General features: G+C 51.6%; 1 protein-coding gene across 2 annotated transcripts in view; it reads left to right on the forward strand.

Moving 5' to 3' along the window:
• Positions 1–23,323, forward strand: part of LOC133347854 (roundabout homolog 1-like) — a 167,716-nt gene that overhangs the window by 22,129 nt on the left and 122,264 nt on the right. For both annotated transcript variants that reach the window (XM_061560532.1, XM_061560533.1), the window contains exon 2: positions 14,220–14,537. In XM_061560532.1, the coding sequence (XP_061416516.1) occupies positions 14,220–14,537 (318 nt within the window). The remainder of the gene's footprint in view (positions 1–14,219; positions 14,538–23,323) is intronic.

The following is a 23,323-nucleotide window of genomic DNA, read 5'->3' on the forward strand; positions in this document are numbered from 1 at the left end:
TGTAAGTTAAAAGCAATGTTTTCTGCGTTAGGCTTGTTTTGAAGCTACATTTTTGCGTACTCATCAGTCATATGCAGGAGTATGCAAAGTGCAGTGATGGTTGGGAGTGATAATACTGTACTTGAACAATATCACTGTGAGTTGGGGAAACATACACGCACTCAAGTCGCACACTAGAAGTGCGTTTTGTAATTAGATACGTATTTCGGGGTCACCTTCAAGATTGCCCTCAGCGTCATAAAGGTCCTCCAAGAACTTGCCCCAGCCTACCTTAACCCTCTCATCTCGCTCTACTGCCCTTCTTAAACTCTCTTATATCTCTCTCCCCTCTCCAATTCGCTCTACTCCCCTTCCATCCACTCTCCTCTTTCTCTCCTATCCCTCTCTCTCCCCGTGCTAATTGAGAAAACTATAAACTATTTTGTTTATTTGACCAAGCAAGGCCCACTGAGCTATATAGCTCGTTTTCAGAAGCGACCTGGCCACAAGTGAAAGCTTAACGAAGTGGCTTATCACGTGGAAATGTACAGCAGCCAAATACCCTAAACGCATGAATCTAAATGTGGATGGAAAATCCGGATCACTCGGAGAAAAATCCATGCGACCACGGGGAGAACATGCAAACTGCAAATATACAGGCGTTAGGTCGGGGTCGAACCCACGCTCTCTTGCTTACCAGGCGAGGTAGTTAACATCTCGCCACCGTGGTGCCCACTGCAAGTCTAGGCGCAAGGCCAAATCCTCCCCTTTCCTCCTATGACTGCCTACGTTTAGCTCTCTATTAAATATATAATTGCACGTCCCTTCCCCAGTGGGAGATTCACGTCCCACTGCTTTGTAAAGCTTCTTGAGGTGTGGTTGCAAATCGTGATTGTGGAATTGTAATTTGTATTCACGGTGTGTGATGTACGTATGTTGCGCGTGTGTGTGTATATACACACCGCACACTTGATAGACACGAGAGTGAGAGCAATGATGTGTTGGATAAGTGATATTTTACGCACGAACGCACAGTGCTTAATGAGCTTGAAACATTTCTGTTCTTGGTTTAGCAGCGAGCGGTGTGAGTCATTTTATATTAACACAATATCATTTAATTTAATACAAATTGAGTTAATACACAGTTGAAAACTGTAATCGTGCGACAATCTAGTCTAATGTAACAATAATGTATTGAAGTGATAGAAGTGTATAATCCCATTACAAAGTAAAGTAATAGTTTGGAGTCATCATTTATAATTTCTGTCAGTGTGAGCAGGAGAGCGATAGGGCTGCCCGTAATGCTTTAGTTTTTTTTTAAAGAAATAGGATTAAACTTTTTTTCCCGTTTAAATCTCCAGCTTCTAAAAAACTGGCAGGTGTCTTCTCAAAAGCTGTCACTTGTCAAGTAAATCTTAGCTGTGGATTGGAACTTCTCACATCGAGAGCACATTCATCGTAATGCGTCTAAATTACCGGGCGCATAACGGCGCTGGCACCTTGCATTAAACATCGCGGGGGTAATTATTGTGAAATTGTCCAAACCAGTCAGGTGGAGGTGACCTCCGATTGGGAATTAACGCGACACGTGTTCAAAGTTGACTGCCCGTCAAAAGGCCTCTTTTGTACGGCACGAGGATTGAAGATGATATCAAAGTTAAACTTTGCCGGAGGTGCGGTGTGTGGGGGCTGAAATATTAAACCTTCATTGCGCGTTCGGCGCGCACACACACACACAGCGGGAGCGCAGCCTGGAACTTGCGTCCCCTTAATCAGGTCTGAGGGGGGGGGGGGGCGCGTCGCTGGGCGTCAGATCCAAGCATCTCCCCGAAGACTCCGCGAGAGATCCTCGGCGAGATACGGAAACCGTCGCGGCGTTCGCACGGTCCTGTCGGGACGCCCCCGGTTTTTTTGTTTGGTTTTAACCGACGTGAACATCCCTATCTCTGCATCTTCCCAGGCAAAGAGTTGGTCCTCTATGCTTCCTGGTGCTTAAAAAAAAATGGCCCGAAGGATCACTGGACGAGGGAAACGTGGGGAGGGAGGGGGGGGATATGGACTTTGCTGGACGCGACTGGAGAGTTGGTGGGGGTAGGGTGGGCAGGCAGTACTGGAAGGGAGGGTCCGTTAGGAGGTAATTGTCATTTCCAGGCCGGTCGGTCTCAGGCTAGCTCACCAAACGAGCTGAGAAGGCAGCTCTCCAGCTGCCCGGCCGGCCCCCCCTTCCCCACCCCCACATCGGACGGCTGTTGTTACTTTCTGTCTAATTTCATCCACGTGTAATATGTTCCATCAGCTTACGAGGGCCACTGATTACGTTCGCCGAGGTTCTGGTTGTTTGTGAGGGGTTCGTGGTATTGCTCGGGCATGTGCGTGTAGTGAGAGGCCACCACCTGTTAGGTCATCGCAGAACATCGCTCCTCGGCTTCCACACACTCTGGCCGTCACCATTCCCATCGTTTGAGTTTGGACGGGTTAATGTCGGCCGCTTGACTCGGTGTGGTTGTCGGCAGATGTTTCTTTGTGCCTCGGTGCCTGTTACTCACTCTGGGCATTTGTCCGCCCCCCTCTTTGTGGGCATCCGAACGATAGCAGCTTTTTTCAGCTCTTGCACGTCAGGTTTTTGTCGCCCCTTATTGTTTATCCCACCCGGTGTCAGTCACTCGATAGGTGTCTGTTTGTCCGGACGCAGCGTTTAGGTGCGCGCTGCTTGCAGTCGCCCCCACCCCCCCGCGTCTGGCCGTCTGCCATCTGCTCCCCGAACCACTCCCGGCTATTACCGTAATTAATACCTCCCCTAATTAGTGTTGACTCAACGGTCCAGAGGCTGCTTGCAATAGCCCGTGGTCGGGATGGAAGGAGCCATGAATCCTTTCAGATGTGTTCCTGAGCACGGATCCGGGAAGTTACCGTGTTCCTCGGGACAACATCTGGACCGAGAAGTCGGCCGTACGAGCGCGTACACTCCCTGGCGCATACCAAGCGGTAACCAATTTTTTTTTCTTTGTCGCGTAAGAAAATAACAAAGTACAGGTGTGCTGATATTTCAGAGCAAGAAATAACAGGGATAATTTCTCACATCAAAGGGACAGGTGTAATCACTCATAGGATAAATTGAGCTGGGAACCTCACGAAAAGAATGGCTCAGTGTGTTGAAAAAAAAATCTACGGCTGGAATGTGCAACCAGACCAAAGATTGGCTTTTTTGTGCGATCTGTCAATTTGAGCCATATCCACCCTCGCATCGCCGAGTGGAGCGTCACGGTTGGCGTAGCGAATCGTGAGTCAATAAACTGAGGCGAAAAAATCTCAACAATATATTTTATGGTTCTGTTCTCGAGACGGGGACACATTCTGCTGAGTCCAACCATTCGCAGCTGCATGGGATACCCCGCTCTTTACCACCACCCCACTCCCCCATCTCGTTACCCTTCCAGACCCCTTTACAGGTGTCCCGACCCCCTTGAGTTTACTACCCCGTCTCGTCCGCCATTCGACCGCCTCCCCCTCGGCCACCGTCCCTAAGCACACCACCAGCGAGCTCCGTGTCCATCTCCCGTCTGCCCTGCGTCCCCCTCTCTCCCGCCCCACGAATGAAAGTGCAACGGGAGAGTGATTGCACGTTACGGCACCCACGGTAATTGCAGGAGGGGCGGGGGTTGCTGAACTTGTGTCGAATATGTCCTCGAGCGTCTTGGGTTTTGTCCTTTTGCCGTCACCGCTTTGGCTGAGCGTAATTTGACTGCAACTTTGAGAATGGGCGGTGGTGGGAATGGCGCTGCAGTCGCTGATTCATCGCCCAAAGATTGCTTTGCCGAGTGGGAATGTGCGTGTTGCCGAGAGGGAGAGCAGTGGTGGCGTTTGCGGTTAAGCGCGCTCCGCTGAAAATCCAGAGACCTGGGGTTCAATTCTTGGCCACGACGTGACATCAGAGGCGAGTGATATCTGAACCGGTCCTGGGCCTTCCTAAGATCAACTCAGCGTCAAATGAGTGCGTTGTGTGAACAAAACTACTGATTGGGAAAACAAAGGTGGCCAGGCATGGTGCTGGCCCCACCACCCTTTCGTGCCCCATGCCGGGCTTCAAAGGTGATCGCTAACAACCGTTGCCCCAATAGTCTGTTAAAGCCTACACGGGGGATCTTTGTCTTTTTTGTATTGCTAAGAGAGTGGGATTGTAGTGGTCACCGTTCTGCATTACATTACCAGCCACCCGCGCTCACTTTGTTGCTATGATGCACAACACCGGTGACTCTTGAAATTTGAATCTGGCCTCAGTACCCGTAGGTCGGCGCAGTGCAAAATTAATTACCCAGCGCGGTGGTATGCCAAAATCAGCACTGGGGAGAGACAAAGGTGGCTAGGCATGTGTGGTGCTGGCCCCCATCACCTCGATGTGCACAGTGCCAGACTACATAGGTGCTTGCGAACAGATTTTGTTTCATCAATGTATCCAGGCTGAAGAGTGGGTTTTTTTATCTTCTGCATGTGCGCGTGAGTTTATAGAATAGAATTATCAGTCGTTGTATTAGGAGCGAAACACAGCTCGTGTTCCATGAAACATTTAGTGAGGGTTACAAGTTTAACGACAGATAATAATCATCATTATAAATGTACGGCCATTTGTCAATTCACTGCCGGATGAAGGCATTCCCCCATGGATTGGCAGTAATTGGGGTTCATTAGATCATCAGAATCAGATTATTTATTTGTACTGGAAGAATCCGATGAGCTATAAAGCTCTTTTCGTAGATGTTCAGTAGGGGCGGGTAAGAACGTTACAACAAACAGTACAAAAACATGATAGTAGTGTAAAGTAAAAGAAAGGTAAACAGATCACACAAACACATACAACTAAACCATCCCCATCCTACCAGTCAAAGCCCACTGAAGTATTCACTTATTTTTCAGAAGCGACCTGGTCACAAATGATTGTTCAACAACGCGGCCCATCATTTGGACATTTATAGCAGCAAAATAATCTAAATAATCTCAATGCATGTGGGAGTGAAAAACCGGAGGGCCCGGAGAAAAAAAAAATCAACCTTGCCTGTCAGTGTGGGTTGGTCAAGAGAAGTGGCATTCCCGGTTATGGTTCAGGTATCACTCGCCACTGATGATGTTATTAACAATGTCCAGAAATCGAACTCGGGTTGTTGGGTTGAGAGCGCAGGAGCAACTTAGCACCGTGGTATCGCCGCACCCGCTGGTTTTCAAACGACACACACACGCAAAAAATGTGTACGTTGAAAAAAAAACGGGTAGCGATTCATACAAAACAGTTTTTCGATGTTTCGTTCTTTAAAAGAGAGACATGTTCAGCATTGTGACGCCTCACATGAAAGCACTTAATCTTTGATTAGCACATACAGAGGAAGCTTTAAAAAAATAAAGTCTCAAATTAGGTCCACACGACTGCGTTGCACTGTACGCCGTGTATATAATACCCCGCTGAATTCCCAGGACTATTGAAAAATCCCCCTTAATATCCAAATGCGGTACAGTTATAGTTTTACCTGGCTCGGCCCGAAGGAAAATACTTCATGGAACAAAATAAAGCTTTGCTCATTGCGTCGCTTCGAATGGTGGTGGCACCCGTTGGATGCGTTTAGCCGGAAGAGTTCGCTGGGCGAGCGCGGTTAACTCTAAACTTTTACATTTTGTCGTGAAGATAGCGCAGTTTCGGCGATTGAAACGAATAACCCAACCCCACTTTATTCACCCACATTGCTCTGCGATAACAATTCATTGTTCGCAATCGATGTCTTAACGCTTATTTACGTTCACAAATTCACGACCGTTTTTGGTCGTCCGCCTCTGTGATGAACGCCTGCCCGCGCCGCCGTTGTTGGGGTTGTCGTTTGACCGTCGAACAATCACCATGCTCGTGATTGTGGGTTGGTGAACTGGTGTGGGGGGGGGGGGATAGGGGGAGGGAGGCCGGACCGGATGAGTTATAGCCCAGAATTTCGAACTTCCAGCCATCGGGTTCCGAGTCAGAATCTGTTATCCTGGAGAGAATCCGCGATGACCTATGAAGCTCTTTGAACACATTTTTTTCAAAATCCACACATGTCCAGTCGGGTTCACAGCGCAGTGCTCTTGCAACCAAATAGCTTAACTCCTGAGTTTAAGTGAGACGCGACAGCGCCGACTATTATCTTCAGTGCCTTTTCTCTCCGTCGCCACCATCCCCCCCACCCCATCTATTCCCTTTTTTGTTGAAACGTTGCCTTTGTTTGCCCTGCACTCCTCCACCGATGCAATTTACTGCCGCGTGCATTGTGGCCCACGAAGAGAAGCGAGAGAGCGCGCGGGGCTGTTTGAACAGCGCGCGCGTCGCCCGGGCGGCCGTCACCGTCCGCGTCGCCGCCGTGCGAGCAACGCCAGCGACACCCCCCCCCCCCTTTGCCGTCTCCACCCCCCCTCGCCTCCGTCCCCCCCCCCCTCGGTGTCCCCTCCCCCCCTCTGACCACCCCCCCCCCCGTGGCGCCAACCCCCCCCCCCTCGTCGACCATTCCACCTCCTCGCCGGCCCCCCTCGCCGTCTCCCCTCTCCCTCGCTGTCCCCCTCCCCCCCCTGACCATCCCCCCCCCACGGCGCCAACCCCCCCTCGCTGACCCCCCTGTCTCCTCGCCCCCCCCTCGCTGCCGTCTCCCCCCCCCTCGCTGTCCCCCTCCCCCCCTGACCACCCCCCCCTCGGCGCCAAACCCCCCCTCCCTCGTCGACCCCCCCCCCTCTCCTCGCCACCTCCCTCGCCGACGCATTGCGTTGTGAGACCCCCCCTCTACCCCTCCCCCTCTCCTCCTCCCCCGACACCACCACGGAAACGAACTTAAAACCTTCATTCCATTTGGCTCAGAATCATTGAGGCTCCTGGGCTTAAGAGCAGCCTGGCATTTTCCCTCTGCCCGTGATGGGCTGCCCGCCTCCTTTCTCTCTATAAAATAAAAATGGGGCACTGCTTCCGTACGGCGTTCTCAAGGTGCGCTCGCCGCATGAACACGTGATGTCAGCTTAGATCGTGTTTATTTACGGTATTTAACCGCGTGAGCCCCCTTGTCTGTGTTGTTGGAGGAGGACTGGATAATCACCAACATTGTCATCATCGCCTTCATGTCTCACGTTTGTGCGGCACTTAGGGATCGCAATAATGCGCATCAGGGTGCCTTATAAACAATGGCGATTATGATGTTGATGATTGCGATGATAACGATGGTGACCAGGTTAGAGCTCGGTGAACACCCAGAGGCTCGGGTTGCAAGGGAGGCCTCCACGTGAGAGAAGCGCAGCACGAACCACGTGACATCAAATCGAGACAAAGCAGAGCCAACATAGAAATTAAGCTACATAATGATATGTTGCCAACACGGGTTTCAAAGTTCAATAATCAACTTAAAAAACTATTTCCAGAAAAAATAAACACGTAACTGTTGTTCCACGAGGACACATTATTATCAATGTTAACTAGCTGTGGGTAATTTGCTAATTTAGTCCATGAGACCACACCAGATGTCTTCCCTTGTCGCTACCACACAAGGTGGCATCACTTTAGCGGATACAATTTCTTCACGAGGCCCATAACAGTGATTTAAATGAATGGGTTATCGCCTACTTCACTCTTATTAATTATTCGTACAAATGATCCTCATGGCAGTACCCCGAGGTACCAAATAATAACAAAATGGCCGAGGCAATTAACTATTTTATTTCTGGGACACTATTTTTTCCAGGGGTGTACTTAACTCCGCGACTGGGGTACCAATCAATCCGAAATCGGTGCCACTCCGCGATGTGGAAACGCAGCGAGGACGACGATTGCGCTGTACGCACCGTGGTGGTGCATCGTGTACAGCTCGTCGGGATGAGTCGATTGCCGCATCGCCGACCATCAACAGACTAACAGTGACTGCATCACGGAAACTATGTGAGAGCCGGGATACGATGGTACCCTGGGGTACCGCCATAAGGTACGAATGAATCAGTCTCGCGACTGGAGTTTTCGCAAACGTAAGTGGCACCAACTCCTGCTGCGGCCATTCCACTATATTCGGAGCGCTGGTAATAATTAGACTCGGCACACAAAAAGCAGAACGATGTCCGTTACAATTGTTCGTGTCAAGGGGCATCGGGGGTGGGGGGGGGGTCTTTAAGGTCCGCGTGCTTTAATGCACATGGGGGCGGCCGTGGTAATCTTCCCACTAGAAATCAGCCGGGCTGACGCGTTAGTCGAACCGCAGAGCTTCGTGCGGGCGTGCGTGCACGCACGGGCCCGGTAGCGATTGCAAACCCGCCCCGCCAAGATTTGTCAGCCCGCATGAGAGCGGTGTTGCGGTCCGTCTATTGTGGGGGACCTCTCCTTCCTCTAGCCCCTGTCAGCGGACGTGATGGGGTTAAGGAGAGAGCCGGGGCGGTGGTGGTGGTGGGGGAGGGCGTGGGGAAGGGAGAGCGGGGCTGGCGGGAGGTGTCGAAGGTGGTGTTTATGGAGCTCGTTTCAAATTTTGTAGCGTTCTGCTACGGAGATTTTATAACGACACCTTTACCCCTTGCCCTGGCCGTGGCACTCGAGGGGGGTGTGTGTGGGGGGCGTCGCTGCGACTTAACACCGGCGGGCCGACGGTGGACGCCTGTTAAATAGACAGACGACACCTCGAACATTTCGTGAGGTTGTTGCAGTGGTGACGACGGGAGGCGCCGGTGACGCCAGCGCCAGGAGCTCTTGCGCTGAAAGTGACACCCCGTGCGAGCGAGCGCTGATTGTCGCATTGGCGCAAAGTTCTGCGCCGAAAAATCGAAGGGAGCTTCGGGGAACGAGGAAGGGAGGACATTGATTTGTCATTTTTTTTGTCTCACGGACCAAAGTTTTTTTTCCCATTAAAAAAAATGGGAAACCTCTTTTCCGCGGTCGGGATTAAAGGCCTCTTAAGTGTGCGGGGAGGATGCGCCGAGGAGGCCGCCACGCTAAGCTGTTCAGGGGCTCCTGCTGCCTTCCCGGGGAGACACGCGGATGTGCTGTCCCACCATTCACGTGCGCGTTTCATCGATTAATTGTCCATAATCCGGACACTCTTATCCTTGCCTGAACGCCACTCTTCAGTGCGCGAGCACAACCGCTCCGCCCCCTCCCCTCCCCCCTTAGCAGCACTTCTGCTTAACGGCAAAAAGATGCTTTGTCCGTCATTTAGAAAATCACTGTAATTTTTGCTCTTGTTCGCAAGTGCCTGGCCATCGAGTTTAAGTTACCTGCGCAGCTGTCACGTGTTGTTCGTTTTTTTTCGTGAGAGGGCTGTGCGTGTGACAACCATGTTTGAGGTTAAATCTTTTCAGCTAAGTTTATTTCCGTTGAACCAAGTGAGAACTCACGAGACGAGGAACGTCCCATTTGTAAGAGCGACCCCGGGGTGTAAGTTTACGCTTCCGTTCCAATACAGTTCCCTCGGCTAATATATGACCCAAAATAAACTTAGTAATTTGTTTGCGAAAAGAAAAAAAACCAAACCCCCAACGCGTTTCAAATAATTTAATCCGCACCAAACGACTATATCGGCACGTTTTTCCCTCTCGGTCTTTAACGAGCAAAAAAGCACAATCTGCTTTTTTAAAATTTTTAATCTCGGTGGATTTCGAGCGTGCTCGCTACGAGCGGGGCCCGGGAACGCAAATTAGAAACGGTCAGAGCGGTCAGGCCCTGGGCGTCTCGTGTTCTCGAGGCCGCCGTGCTCGCTGACCCACCGCGATATCCCGAGGGGGCCTCCCGCTCACTGCCACTGTCACAGCGGCGCTTCCCCAGAGCGAGCGCCGCGTCTGCCGCTTGCCCTGTCGCTCGTCTTGAGATTCCTCCGCCTGGCGCCTCTGAGTCGTCCTCGCTCTCTCTCTGAGTCGTCCTCTCTCTGAGTCGTCCTCTCTCTCTGAGTCGTCCACGCTCTCTCCCTCTGAGTCGTCCTCTCTCTCTGTCTGAGTCGTCCTCACACTCTCTCTGAGTCGTCCTCGCTCTCTCTGAGTCGTCCTCACTCTCTGAGTCGTCCTCGCTCTCTCTCTCTGAGTCGTCCTCACTCTCTGAGTCGTCTTCGCTCTCTATCTCTCTGAGTCGTCCTCACTCTCTGAGTCGTCCTCGCTCTCTCTCTCTGAGTCGTCCTCACTCTCTGAGTCGTCCTCGCTATCTTTCTCTGAGTCGTCCTCTCTCTCTGACTTGTCCTCGCTGTCTCTCTCTGAGTCGTCCTCGCTCTCTCTCTCTGAGTCGTCCTCTCTTTCTGACTCGTCCTCTCTCTCTGAGTCGTCCTCTCTCTCTCTTTGAGTCGTCCTCTCTCTCTCTGACTCGTCCTTTCTCTGAGTCATTGCTCTCTCTCTGAGTCGTCCTCGCTCTCTCTCTGAGTCGTCCTCTCTCTCTTAGTCGTCCTCTCTCTCTCTGAGTCGTCCTCGCTCTCTCTGAGTCGTCCTCGCTCTCTCTCTGAGTCATCCTTGCTCTCTCTCTGAGTCGTCCTCGCTCTCTCTGAGTCGTCCTCGCTCTCTCTGAGTCGTCCTCTCTCTCTGACTCGTCCTCGTTCTCTGAGTCGTCCTCTCTCTGAGTCATTGCTCTCTCTCTGAGTCGTCCTCGCTCTCTCTCTGAGTCGTCCTCTCTCTCTGACTCGTCCTCGTTCTCTGAGTCGTCCTCTCTCTCTGAGTCGTCCTCTCTCCCTCCCTCCCTCTGAGTTGTTTGTGAATGCTTTGAGTGAATGCGTGATCTATGGGCGTTTTCCGTTTTTCTTCCTTTAAATGCAATGTTTGTTTTATGTAATGATTACGGTACATTATCGGTGAATTTATAAAAATACGTCTTATTCATTCGAGGAAGCTTTGGTGAGTGTTTCAATAGTCTTCTTTTAGGAGGGTCCGCTGTTACGATGCCTAACCATTTTTGATTATAGTTCTCAGTCAGTCCCTCGCCGTGACGTTTTCTTATACATGGTGAGAGATGACACGTTTAACTCGAGAACAGTAGTTTTATGGTGGATAGATGGAGTCGCTTCACTTCGCGATTGATTTAATTTCACGATTTACCGCAGCAAACATCGTCTTTGGTGGTAACGTTTTTTGTCGCAGAAAAAGTTCAAAGTCTCAGGGATAATAAGAATAATACGACAGAGATTAGAAACTCCTAAGCACACTTTGCAGCTAAAGTTTCCCTCGTTCAGAATTCTGCAGAATTATTCGTGAGTTGGTATAATGGGTTTCAAACATTTCATTATCTTTCCTCTTTGAGCAGGTATCTCTCAGTTTTCAAACATTTCATTGTGTTGACTCTTTACAAAGGTATCTATATCTTTGCACAATGCAGAGTCAGCGTGTGCTGTGACACCTGGGTGGATTTACAGCATCAGCACTTAAATGCAGTGTGAAAGGTGAACAATGAACGATTGCAGCCCGCTGTATGGAAATTCAACGTGGCTCTTCACAGAAATGACAAAAAAAAATCCCCAAGTATCGCTATGTCCATATGAACTCTTGGCAGTGCACGTATCTATTGGCCATCCCCAGGTGGACATTTCACATTTCTACGGTGAGAACAAGTCTCAAACAAAATCCTCCGTTCATCTCTCTTCACCAAGTGGCATAACCTTACAAGGTGATTCTTGTTTTAGCTATCTTGGACAGATGATAAGGTGGCCAGGTTGGCCCTTGCTGGGATTTTAACTCCACTGAAATATGACCCAGCTGATATATTTTCTACGGGGGTTGGAGGGGTGGCACAATGGTAAGCACACTCCGCTTCGAACTCTATGAGTTCAATTCCCGGATTACAGCTAACACCAGTAGCGAGTGCATTCTAACCGGGACCTGACCCCCTTCCCAGCAAACCTCTACCTTCCCATACTCCTACAGCACAATAAAACAAGCCCCCTGACTGATACGGTGTGCAACGGCGTTCATCTAGGAGTAGATACGACTTAAGAGCCGTACATTATTTCTTCGGCATTATTCCAAAATTATTGAGGATCGTGAAAATTCAAACGTTGCCTGCGTTTTCGACGAAGGCAGCATGTTCGGTCCCAGGTTTTCTTGACCCCCCCCCCTAGATGCGCGCAGAGATGGACACGTGGAACGTTCGGCTACGGTGAAGATGAGCGCTTATCGTTCCGAGGGCATTGTCACGGGCGAAGAGAGCAATTCCGAGACGCAAGCGTTGTTGTACAGTGTGGCGGCGTCCGTCGCCAGGGCTGGAATATTGAGCCTCACCCGCGCAAAGCAAACAAGGAGCCAATTGGCGAAACCTTAAAACGATCGCGTTAAATGAGTTGGACACCGTCCAGTCACTTTAACTTTTTAATGTAAACGAAAAGTGATGACTCTGTTGATGGCGGATTTTTTTTTTACAACCATTAGATTTGGACCTTGGCCATGCAATCACCTTGTTTTCGGTTGGCGTTTTTTATGCCATCCCGCGGAAAAATAATCTTTTAAACGCTCCTGCGAAAATGTGAATTTTGAGAATAGTGGTGTAGGAAATGCCTCTTTATTGGGTAATGTGCCAAAGAATGGCAAGTCTGCTTGAAAAGAAAGCAAAGCAAAGTAAGAGACCAAGTTGTGACTTAAACAAAAACATTTTTGCTGCCAAAATTATCAGGGCATTAATATAATGCCGACAAAAATATACGCGTTTGTCAAGAGTCTTGCTGACAGGCCTTCATCGAAGTTGAACAACTGTATTTTTGTTTCTGACTATCACGTTAATTATTGTTGTTATTATTTCTTGTCATTCATTCGAAGTGGAATGAACGTCAATATGAGGGCCAAATCAGCAATGGTAAATAAAGCGAGCATTTACCTAGAAAAGCGTATTTTTCTGTAGAGCCCTTATTTCGGGGTGTTTGGCCAATCCCTTTTTCTTTCTAAGTTGGCGTGTCAGAACGAATGTGACGCGCCTGGAGAAACCCATAACCATCAAGGGGAGAAAACATTACATAGAGGTCAACAATTGGCTTTCTGTTATAAGTGCTCATTGCCCTGTAGACTCCATCTCTACATGGTCCACCAACCCTGTCTTAAAGAAACACCAACACGTCGCATTCTAAGTGGAGTTGCGTCACCGTGGCCAATGACGTTGTTTTCCACCGCACCTCGCCAATACTTTTCCTTTACCCAGGAAACCCTTGCCGGGGCTCGAAACGCTGTCCTTGTCTTCGAGACGTTTAGCCAGCTCCACTGGAGTGGCAGCCAAGAGAGAGAGCGCTCCCAAGAGGGCAATCCACTTGGAGATGGAGCTACGAAATAATGCCCGCGTTGTAGGAGCTCGGCGTATTGTTTTATGACAGGGCCGTGAGAGAAGTCGACGCCTTGGGGAGGCCTTCATCACCAGCAGAGGAATGATTATGGCTTGATGATGGCTTAGGTTCGCAGGACAAGCCGAAACCTATCTCGTGCAAACATTAGAAGTACGCTACATAATTGTGGTGTGTGTGTGCGTGCGTGCGATTCAAGTCTACATTACGCCCTGTGGACGACTGCTGCTCACGTTCTGAAGGGCCGCGGTGATGTATAAACTTCAAAGGGTCGCATTTTTACGTGTGCGCTCGCATTTAACTTAAGAGTGAAATCCCCATTGTCTGTTCAGGGACAGAATCTCGCTTCACCAGTTTAAAGAGAGAGGGGGGGGGGGGGGGTTAGGGGGTTCGTAGTTTTGTAGCCATAAGGGTTAAGAGTATGGGCGCGGATGGTGGAAAGTGGGTATGACACGTGCCTTGTCTTCAGGCACATTCTCTGTGGTTTGTAAACGTCGTAAACAATTAAAATCTCATCGGTTTTACTCTAAAAATATTTTGACGACTACGATGATGGCGATAATGATACAAGTGAACTATAAAATAATTATCTTCGTTACCTAGTAATGCCCACTGAGCTACATAGCTCTTTTTCAGAAGCGACTTGGCTACAAATGATAGCCGAACGAGAAGTGGCCGATCAATTCATAGCCATAGCCAAATCCTATAAACGCATGTTTCTAAATGTGGAGGGCAAAACTGGAGGACTCAGAGAAAAATCTACACTACCATGGGGAGACATGCAAACTCCATACATACAGGCGTATGTATGTTAACCTTTTTTTGCACCATACGTAACCAACTGCGCTAATTGGAGATGCTAACCAGAGGCGTGAGGGTCGGGATTGAACCCACGAGTCCCTGTATACCAGGCGAGGTAGTCAACATCCTGCCCCCGCGACGCCCCCATGATGACGATGTGTCCATCCGTTTGCGTGGCACCAGGGTCACGACCCCGGCAGGAGGACGCTCTCCCGCGCATCACGGAGCACCCGTCGGATCTGATCGTGCTGCGCGGCGAGCCGGCCACTCTCAACTGCAAGGCGGAGGGGCGCCCGGCACCCACCGTCGAGTGGTACAAGGATGGCGAGCGCGTGGAAATCGGCAAGGATGACCACCGCACGCTGCTGCACACCGGCTCGCTCTTCTTCCTGCGAGTGCAGCACACGCGGCGCACCAAGACGGACGAGGGCAGCTACGTGTGCGTCGCGCGCAACTACCTGGGCGAGGCCGTGAGCCGCAACGCGTCGCTCCACATTGCAAGTGAGTCCCGCGGACCTGCGGCAGGTTCTTCTTTGGGGGTCGGCGTGCGAGGGGATCGCGGGTTTGCTCTTCTGCTGCAGGCGCTCGGGAGGCGAGCGTCAGCGCGGGGGCGACGCGAGCGACTGGTACGACGTCGATGCTGGTGCGCAGGTCGCGCGCAGAACGACAACGTCGTGAACTTAGGTCACCCGCGCCTCCGATAGCACGGTTGGGGCTACGCGCGGTGTGAAAGAGGTTCGACTTGCATACGTTCAATACGTACGTACACCCGATTCAGAGCACAGTGCGGTGTTCAACGTGTCGCAAAACTCCCACAATAACACCTCTACGTGCGCATGTGGAAAATAATTGATGAGTGTGTACACGATCGAAAGGGTGCATTGTGAGACTGAGGGTAGATTGTCATCGATGAAGCGCGGTTGTCTTCGCATGGCAAACAGGAACCGTGTCAGCTGCGTTGACTCGAGGTAGGGCGTTAGCTACAGACGGCTATGTACAGGTCTGGACTGACTTGGGAAGGACTATGTTATCTCTCAGATAATCTCGTGTGTTGCTCTGGCAACTGGATGATGTCATGCATCTCCGCTCAATGGGTGTTGGAGTAACTGGAGGTTGAGTATTTTTTTTTTATCTCGGGGAGATCATTCACGCCAGTGGCCAACACACACGCGATGCTGATTTGGGTTCCGAAGCAGCTCGGGTGGCGGGCTCCGTGTTTGTTGTCCCGTGTCTGTATCGGGGGTTAAATTAACTCCACTTTGCCGCGTTTTCATCACCTGGGTCTTTATTGTCCAGGAGAAGAAAATCCCCAGCGTAAACGCAGCTGTGTCAACATTACAGTGGGGCTGGACGGGAACCTCACCCAATAATTTTTTTGTTAAATCATATCTCGTCAAAGATATCTCGCGCAGACTGAGTGGGCTGGCCACGGCAGAGGTGCGATTACGAGCAATGCGGAAATGAATGCTTTGCAGGGTGAACCCATGTGGTCCACTTGTTGGGGTGGTGTCGGGGGTGGTAGTGGTGGTGATGGTGGAGGAGGATGCATTTAAATTTCGATTTAAAGCTTTCGTGACTGCAGGGATTCATCTTCTTGGTTCTTTCGGTAAAGTCACATAGAAGGGAAATAATAAAATAATAAAAATAAAACATAATAAAATAATTCTCACGACGTTTCGGCCACAACGCAAGGAGGACGGCTGCTTGCGTTGTGGCCGAAACGTCGTGAGAATTATTTTAGTATGTTTTATTTTTATTATTTTATTATTTCCCTTATACGTGACTTTACCGATAGAACCAAGAAGAGGATGCATTTAGTTCAGCATCTGTGTGTGGAGCGAATCTCTTGAGCCGGACGCAGGAGCAGCACCGCACCGCTCACATGGCTCCGATTCGCCTCACGGGCCGGAGCCGCGGGTCGGCGATGGGCTCGCGAGCACCACCCCCACCCCTACCCCCGGGCCGCCCGCCCGCCCGCCCGCCTGTGAAGTTAGCCGTCCCCCAAATTTTACGCGTAACTTGACAAGTCGCGTTTCGCCAACGTCCAGCCCGTGTCTCCAGTAACGTGAAACTTCCCACGGCTCCCCCCCCCACCCCCCGGTGGGCACGGGTGAGCTGGGGGGTGGGGCAGTTGGAGGGGGCAAGAGTTGGGGGGGTCAGGGTCTTGGGTCTCCGGCAGCGTCTGCATCCCCACGTCATGTCGAGCCTCACCCTGCAAGGTTATTGGCCGTCGTCGCTGACGAGATTAGCGTGTGCGCGCGCGCGTGCTCATTAAGCGCTCAGGTTCCCCTTTGATACGTGACAGTCGCTCGGATGTCGAAGCACGGGCTCATTCTCGCCCCCCACCCGCCCGCCCATCCCCACCACCTCCTTTCACTCGCACACTCCACCTCCTCCCTTTGTCCCAAAATCAAAGGCACGAACCTACAGCAGGTATTTCCTGTTGCTTTCATCGAGATAGCGGGGCACCGAAAACCGTGATGTTCCCGCAGCCGTCTCATCTTTCTCACCATAGGGCCCGGCCGTTTTTCACGGAAGGTGAAGGTGGAAGGGAGGACACGCGTGTGAGATGCGTGTGTCCTCACACACACACACACCTGCCTGCCCGCCCGCCCGCCTGCCCACCCGCCCACCCGCCCTTGGTAATGACAAGCTGCCAGTTAAAAAAAACTTTTAATCCATTGTTTGCTGTCAGACGGTGTCTGAGGCATGCGATCTAAAATCATAATAATAAGCATAATAACGATGGAAAGAAAAAAAGAACATAACCATAGGGTTCGCCGGTGCGAAGGCGCCTCGGGCAAAGCGCCGCGCCCAATGTGGCACGGCGCTGCGACGGTGGAGCCGCACGCGACCTGGCAGAGGCGGTCGTCGTCGCGGCGGCTGACGAAGCGGCGCGTTCATTCGCGACAATCTTTCGGTGTTTAGCCTTTGCCTGCCCGATTTTTAATCCCGCGTTAAGAGGATCACCAGTGGGTTATCCGTTACGCCCCGCTTAAATGCACGAAATTTTTTCTATAAATAAGGCGAAATAACAGGGCCCACGCTTGAATATTTTTGCGGGCCACAACTGCCACTTAAATCGACAAAACGGGAGGGTTTTTTCGTGTGTTGTTTCTTCCTCCCATTCTCGTGTTGGTGTTCACTCCTCGCGCTTGCTCTGCACTGGAGCCGTCAACGTGTTCTCCGGCGACAAAAATTCAGAGCGAATGAAGGAAAAAAAAGCGCGAGCCGCCGAACCGGAGGCAGGGTAAATGGAGAACGTTTCACGGGACGCGAGGACTTGAGCGTGGGGAGAGGAAGGAGCCTCCCCGCACACTCCTTCTGCTTTGCTGCCCGCGAGCTCGCTGCACCGATTAGCCGTGCCGTTTTTTTTTTTATTGTACAAATGGTTTAAGGGTCACCAAAACATGCCGTGCCTGCTAATTTACTTCTCTCTAGTGGTGTGAGTCGTGGCTCGTTGGGGGCGGGGGTGTCCAATAAGGCGAAATTAAAAAGCAAAGAAAAACATTTTCCTTTTCTTCTAGAGTCTTATTTTTATATTTTAAAAGGCCTGGAGACTGAGCCGCTTGATTGATCAGGACTGGGCCGATCTTTATCTCAGAGATCAGCATGTCGATTGCGTCTCTCCCATGCCTCTTGTTAACGACCTACTTTACCCAGGGCAGGGTAGGAGACGAAAATGATCGGTGGTGGCGGCTGCAGTGGCGGCGGCCGTGCGGGCGGGCGAATTTCTCGGCAGGGTTTGGCCTCCCCGTGTTGGTTTTTCTCAGGGGTGAAGAAACCGCAGATGTCATTGTTTTGCTGCACAGGAGGAGCCTGTGCTTCCTGCGTTCGCAAGCGGTGTCGGCCAGTTGCACGATCACGCGCGACGCCGTCTTCTGAGCCCCGCCGCGCGAGTGCGTGCAAGTCCTCATTCTTTCCTGCGCCTCTCTTTGTTAAACGTTTTCGTTTTAGTGCTTTTCTTTTTGTTGCACTCTACACGTTTGTGTTTGCGGTATGAAGTTGCAGCATGCGCTGCTTGAGCGAGTAGCGACCGGCGGGCGGGCGGGTGGGCAGGCGGGCGGGTGGGCCGGAAAGTTAAACGTGTGGTTGTTTTTTTTCCTGGACGTTTCATGGGTGGCCAGACGTCGTGAAGACAGGGCGGCATGAAAGACGCGCACTTGGGGATGACGACCGAGACACGGGAGAATCGCTTGATCTCACTTTGAATTTGTAAAAAAAAAAAAAAATCTCACACACGAACGGTTGCTCGGGTCAGAAAAGTTGGGTGACTGGTCGGAGCGGAAAACGTTTCCTTCGTAATCCTAACAAGTCGAGGATTATTTTAGCAAGAGCAGACTGGAAGTACAGGCAAAACCAAGGTAACTTTACCACCATCATTGTTAAAATCAACTGTCTTATGAACTGGGAACGTTGCAGTTGGGTAAGGCCTTGCTTCGCAAACCTTTATTAAAAGCTTAAAAGGCACAGCCCTGCAATTTCTTTATCATGCCACAGCTGGCAGACGGGCCTCCATTAGAGGGAGTTGCAGAGGGAGGGCCTGTAGAGAAGCCATTTTAGCAGACCCTTCCACGCCGCCGTACATCTTGAAAGAGGTGGAAGTACCCACACTTCACCCCACCGCACACGGCATGCCGATCGACTGATTGTGGTGGACCCATTTATTCTGGTAGGTGGACAGAGGTGGCGGGCGGGGGGGGGGATTAAGAAACTGTCGTGGCGTTTCGACTGCTGTGCTTGGGAGGTCGATCCGGCGACCCCTGCGTTGCAAGTGCAGAGTGTGAACCAATGGCACTGGGGTGGCACCCCAGACTTCCCTTTATAAATTGAGGCCTACGCGATCGCCTCAGGTTTCGCTCAGCAGGTCTCTCTCCGTGTTTGAGCGGAAAAACGCAAGAGACACGAGACAGCGGTGGTGGCGGCGGCGGCGGCGTGCATCATTACATCCTCTGCTTCCACACCGCTGACCTTTTTGTTTGTCCGTTAGTGGAAAGTATTCGTGAATGCATCCTTTTATTTTTTTTTGCACGACACGGTTTTTACGGAAGTCGATAGACGATGGGCAAGGAAGGAGTTGTCTCGTCCAGCGTTGCCGAGGCTGGGTTTTGAGATCATGGTTGCTGCGGTTGTCTCCTTCACTCGGCTTTCCGATAAGAAGGGAAATAACTAAACTTCCTCGAATAAAAAAAATTGCCCTCGTTTTATCCTGCGTGAGTTCCGTCAGCCTCGCGTTTTTCATCTTCCCTCCCCCCCTCTCTAACGGACGCTTAATGGCGTCATGTGCTGAAGATGAATGCGTTGTTTTTACAGCCGCCGTCCTCATTACAGCTGCCCGTAATTGGATGGAGCCATCGTGCATAGCTCATTTTGACTCGGGAGCATTTTCACCTACATCCGTATTCCACCGAAGGTAAAGCTCACGTCCATTTGCCGTCCCATTTGCGAGCGGGATACATGTTACTCAGACACACGTACGCATCTTTAGCCACCCTGTACATTTTTCGGAGATATTTTTTAAACATTTTTTTAAATTTGAACAAGCAAACTCATGTTCGACGAACAGAGCAAATTGGAAACCCGCGGTAGGTGCTGCACAATCCTCCTCCTCTCGCTGGAGGTGCGTGGGGCCATGCAGGCGTCGAGCATCTGGGCGCATTCGGTCCTGAGCCTGACTTTATCTGATATGTTCCCTGGACTGAGCGAATTTTTTTTCACGTTTTCTTTTTTTTTTCTAACAACATTCTTCGCATGGATCCGTCGACTGGCAGCGTGTAACTCAACCTGAGTGGAGACGAGGGGAGGAGGATGGTGGTGGTGGTGGGGGCGGGGTGGTGGTGGTGGTGTTTTGGGGTCGAGAGGGTAGGGGAGGGGATAGTGGAAGAGGCGGAGGCAGCGGTTGCGGGAGTTGAAACCTCGCTCGTTCCAGCGGGGAGGATAATGTCCCCCCATCTTTCTTCTCCCCGTCTCCACTCCCCGTGTCCCGCACCCCCCTTCAACCTGTCCCCCCACCCTCGCCTCCGTCTATGCATGCATCCCCTCCCGTACTCCCACCCCTCCCCCCAGAAGTTTCCCCCCATTGCCCCCCGCCCATGCGCGCACGCAAAACTACCCCAAAACGCCCCGCCGCACTATCTGACATGCATGGTTGGCAGACAAAGCGCGGCGGATGAAAGAGGGTTTTTTTTTTCACTCCAAGCTGTCCCGACTCTGGACGGATTGGGGGGGGGGGGCACGTTGACGATCTCTCCGTTGTGGTGGTGGCAGCATGACCGGCCTGCTCCCAGGAGCTCGTGCAGAGGTGCGTGTGCTGCGTTTTCCAATACGTCCAGTGCACAGCCAAAAAAAAAACGTGCGTCTCCTAACAGGGAGTGGAGGTGGAGAGGGAGTAGGAGGGGGGGGGGAATAAAAAAGATTTGTGATGCTGGAAACAATTTCTGTCTCTCCCACTCATTCTCCCATCCCCCCCCCCCCAATTCAGTTTGGTGTGTGTTTTGTTTTACGTTTTGTTTTGCTTTGCAGTCTGGCTTTGCAAAGAATGCGCAGGTTGTTTAGACGCAACTCGGGACCACCACGCAGCTCTGGGGGGGGGGGGGGACCATATCCGTGAGTTTATTTTTTCGGCGCTGTGTTGCTAGGTGACCCGGATCGATCTCGCACCTTTCAATTTACAGCGTAAACCGCTGCTGACCCCGCTGCCCCTATTTTCACACTCCAGCGAACCTGGCAGTACCAAGGCGTTTATTATTTTTATAAAAAAAAATCTCGGTACCTCCCATTTAAAGCGCGATCATCCCATCCGAGCGCATTACCGCGGCCGCTAAGGCGGTGGGGACGGCCGCCCACGGCGACAGGTGAGGGCGGCTGGAGCTTTACTCAGGAATGGTTTGCATCCGTGCGTGCATCCGTGCGTCTGTCCATGCTCGCGTGCGCTCTCGGAGAAGCCTCCGGCCCCCCCCCCCGGGCCAAACAGCGAGGAGGTGCCGAGACGGTGCCGCCCTACCCTTGGCTGCTGCTCGGCTGTTTGCGCCCCGTACCCACTCCTCTCTTGCTCCTTGCGGCCGGCCGCTTCCCGCTTTGTTTTCAGCGCTGCACGACGACGTGTTCCCACCGGACGATAATTCATTGCCCCCCCCGGCCCGGCCACCCTCCTGCCTTGCAGCGGAGATCCATGCCGAATCGAGCCCTTAATCACTACGCTAGAAGTCTTTATTTTACTTTAAAGGATAAGGGCAGCTCAGCACTTTGAATTGTAATGACTGCAACAGTACGAAACCGGCCCAAAAGAAATGTATACAAATATAACGCGCAGCACACAACGATAACAACAAAAACAGCAACAACAACAAAATTGACGCCGTAAACAAAAATGCCACCGTGTTTTTGTCTTCTTCTTCTCGGTTTGAATCGATCTCCTGCCGAGTTCACAAGTGCAGGCTGCCTTTTGAGCTCGGCGATGGAGGAATGCGCCCCCGCTGCTGCCTGACATCGCCCACCCCCCCTCCTACACCCCCCCCTCTCCCCTTGCCATCATGGTCATTGCGCAACCTCCGCGCATCGCGTGTGACGAGCGAACGAACACCCGTCTCGGCGCAGACGGCTATATTCAATCGGAGGGCACGTCGAGCAGCACCACGTGACGATGCCGCCGCCGCCGCCGCAGCAGCAGCTGCTGATGCTGCTGCTGCGGCTACGCCGTTTTGTTGGCCGCTCTGAATTTCGGTAACGTGATGTGAGTGACTTGCGGTGCCCGGTTGGCTGAGTCGAGCCGGGGCTCTGCTGGGCGAGGCAGGGCAGAGGGGGGGGGGCGCTTGGGCGTCGTGCCAACATCCGACCGTGGTCCCTCCGTCACGAGCTTCCTCGTAACTCAGCGGGAGGCAGATGCCGTTAAGTTGGCACAATGAAATACACAGCTAAACCTTATCAGCGCAGATTACCGAGCGCTGCGGGCTTCAGGAACCGTGCCGGCTTTTGATCAGGCATGGGAAGAATTTGATTTTTTTAAAATTACAGCCTCATTGCCTTTCAGAAGACAGAGGCAGCGGCAGATGCATGTGGCATTCCTGCACGGCGGGGATACACCTGGCGTTTGAACCGTTTAATAATAGCGCCTGTTCGTGGGACGAAATGGACCAAAATTGTGGCATTTTGTATAATTGAAGCAACAAGCTCAGGATATATTATTCCTGGCTTCATGTTAATAGATTCACGTCGTGTGTACACGGACACACATGCATTTGGTTACAAACGGTGACTTGCAAAGTTCACAACTTCCTTTATTTCTCTCGTTCTGAGAGCGTTTCCTTCTGCTCTCTGGTGGGGCCCATTAACACAAGGAACATCGTAACGAGTTGCCAGATCATTAAAACGTGAAAATGGTTCCGTTCACACGTACGAGCTGCAAGTAATTACATTTTGAATCCAAACCCTAATGAGTCTGTGGATGAGAGCGCACAGTCAGGTGCGTCTGCTCCAATGATGTTTAGCGCGGCACTGACTGCGTGCACTTTAGCCCTCGGAGGCAAATGGTCACGCAGCTCTATTAAACGAAACACCTTGAAGAGAACAGTCATATAAAATTATCATCTGTGATTTTTTTTGTGGGACATAAATTAATTTGCTACTGCGTTCTTCCCAACCTGTGTAAAGAGCATTCAAGTTGCAGCCATTATCTGCAGGAGGTAACTCCACATGCACTTTATAGTGGAAGAGGTAACGATCCTGCATATGACGAGCGCTTGTAGTCACACTTTAGACTGCCCATATCAGCTGTGAGCAAGGTTGGATAAGGAACAGGCGTCGGAGCTCCGGGGCTGTGCTGATTGCAGTGGTGGTGGCGGTAATGGGGGCGGTGGCATGCGTGTTGGATTATGGCCCTGGCTCACCACGGATTACAATTAATATCGGGCCAAATGTCATTGACCCAGCTCCAGATAACAAAACCATTAATATGCTGCCTGTCCGGCTCAGATTAACTTGCCTGTCACTCTACCCCAGCTACTGCTATCTTGACTTTGGGACGTAAGATTTCTACACTTGAGTAAATATTTGGACGGGGCTTTGGCTTGCCAAGCGCTCTTTCATGCGCCGTGTTTGCATCTGATGCCCCGTGATGCCTTCGCTCGCTCCCCTGCCCTCCCTCCCCTGCCGCTGCCTTCCCACCCTCCCTCCACCCGCAAGCCTGCGCATTAACCCGAGCGCCCATAAGATCGCTGTCCATGCAAAACCATTGGCCCGCGATGGCAAGGGACGCGAGAGAGATGGTGCAAAAAAGCGGTGCCTATGCT

Source organism: Lethenteron reissneri, chromosome 26, assembly GCF_015708825.2.
Source record: "Lethenteron reissneri isolate LAM-NWPU_2019-01 chromosome 26, ASM1570882v1, whole genome shotgun sequence".
Taxonomy (NCBI): Eukaryota; Metazoa; Chordata; class Hyperoartia; order Petromyzontiformes; family Petromyzontidae; genus Lethenteron; species Lethenteron reissneri.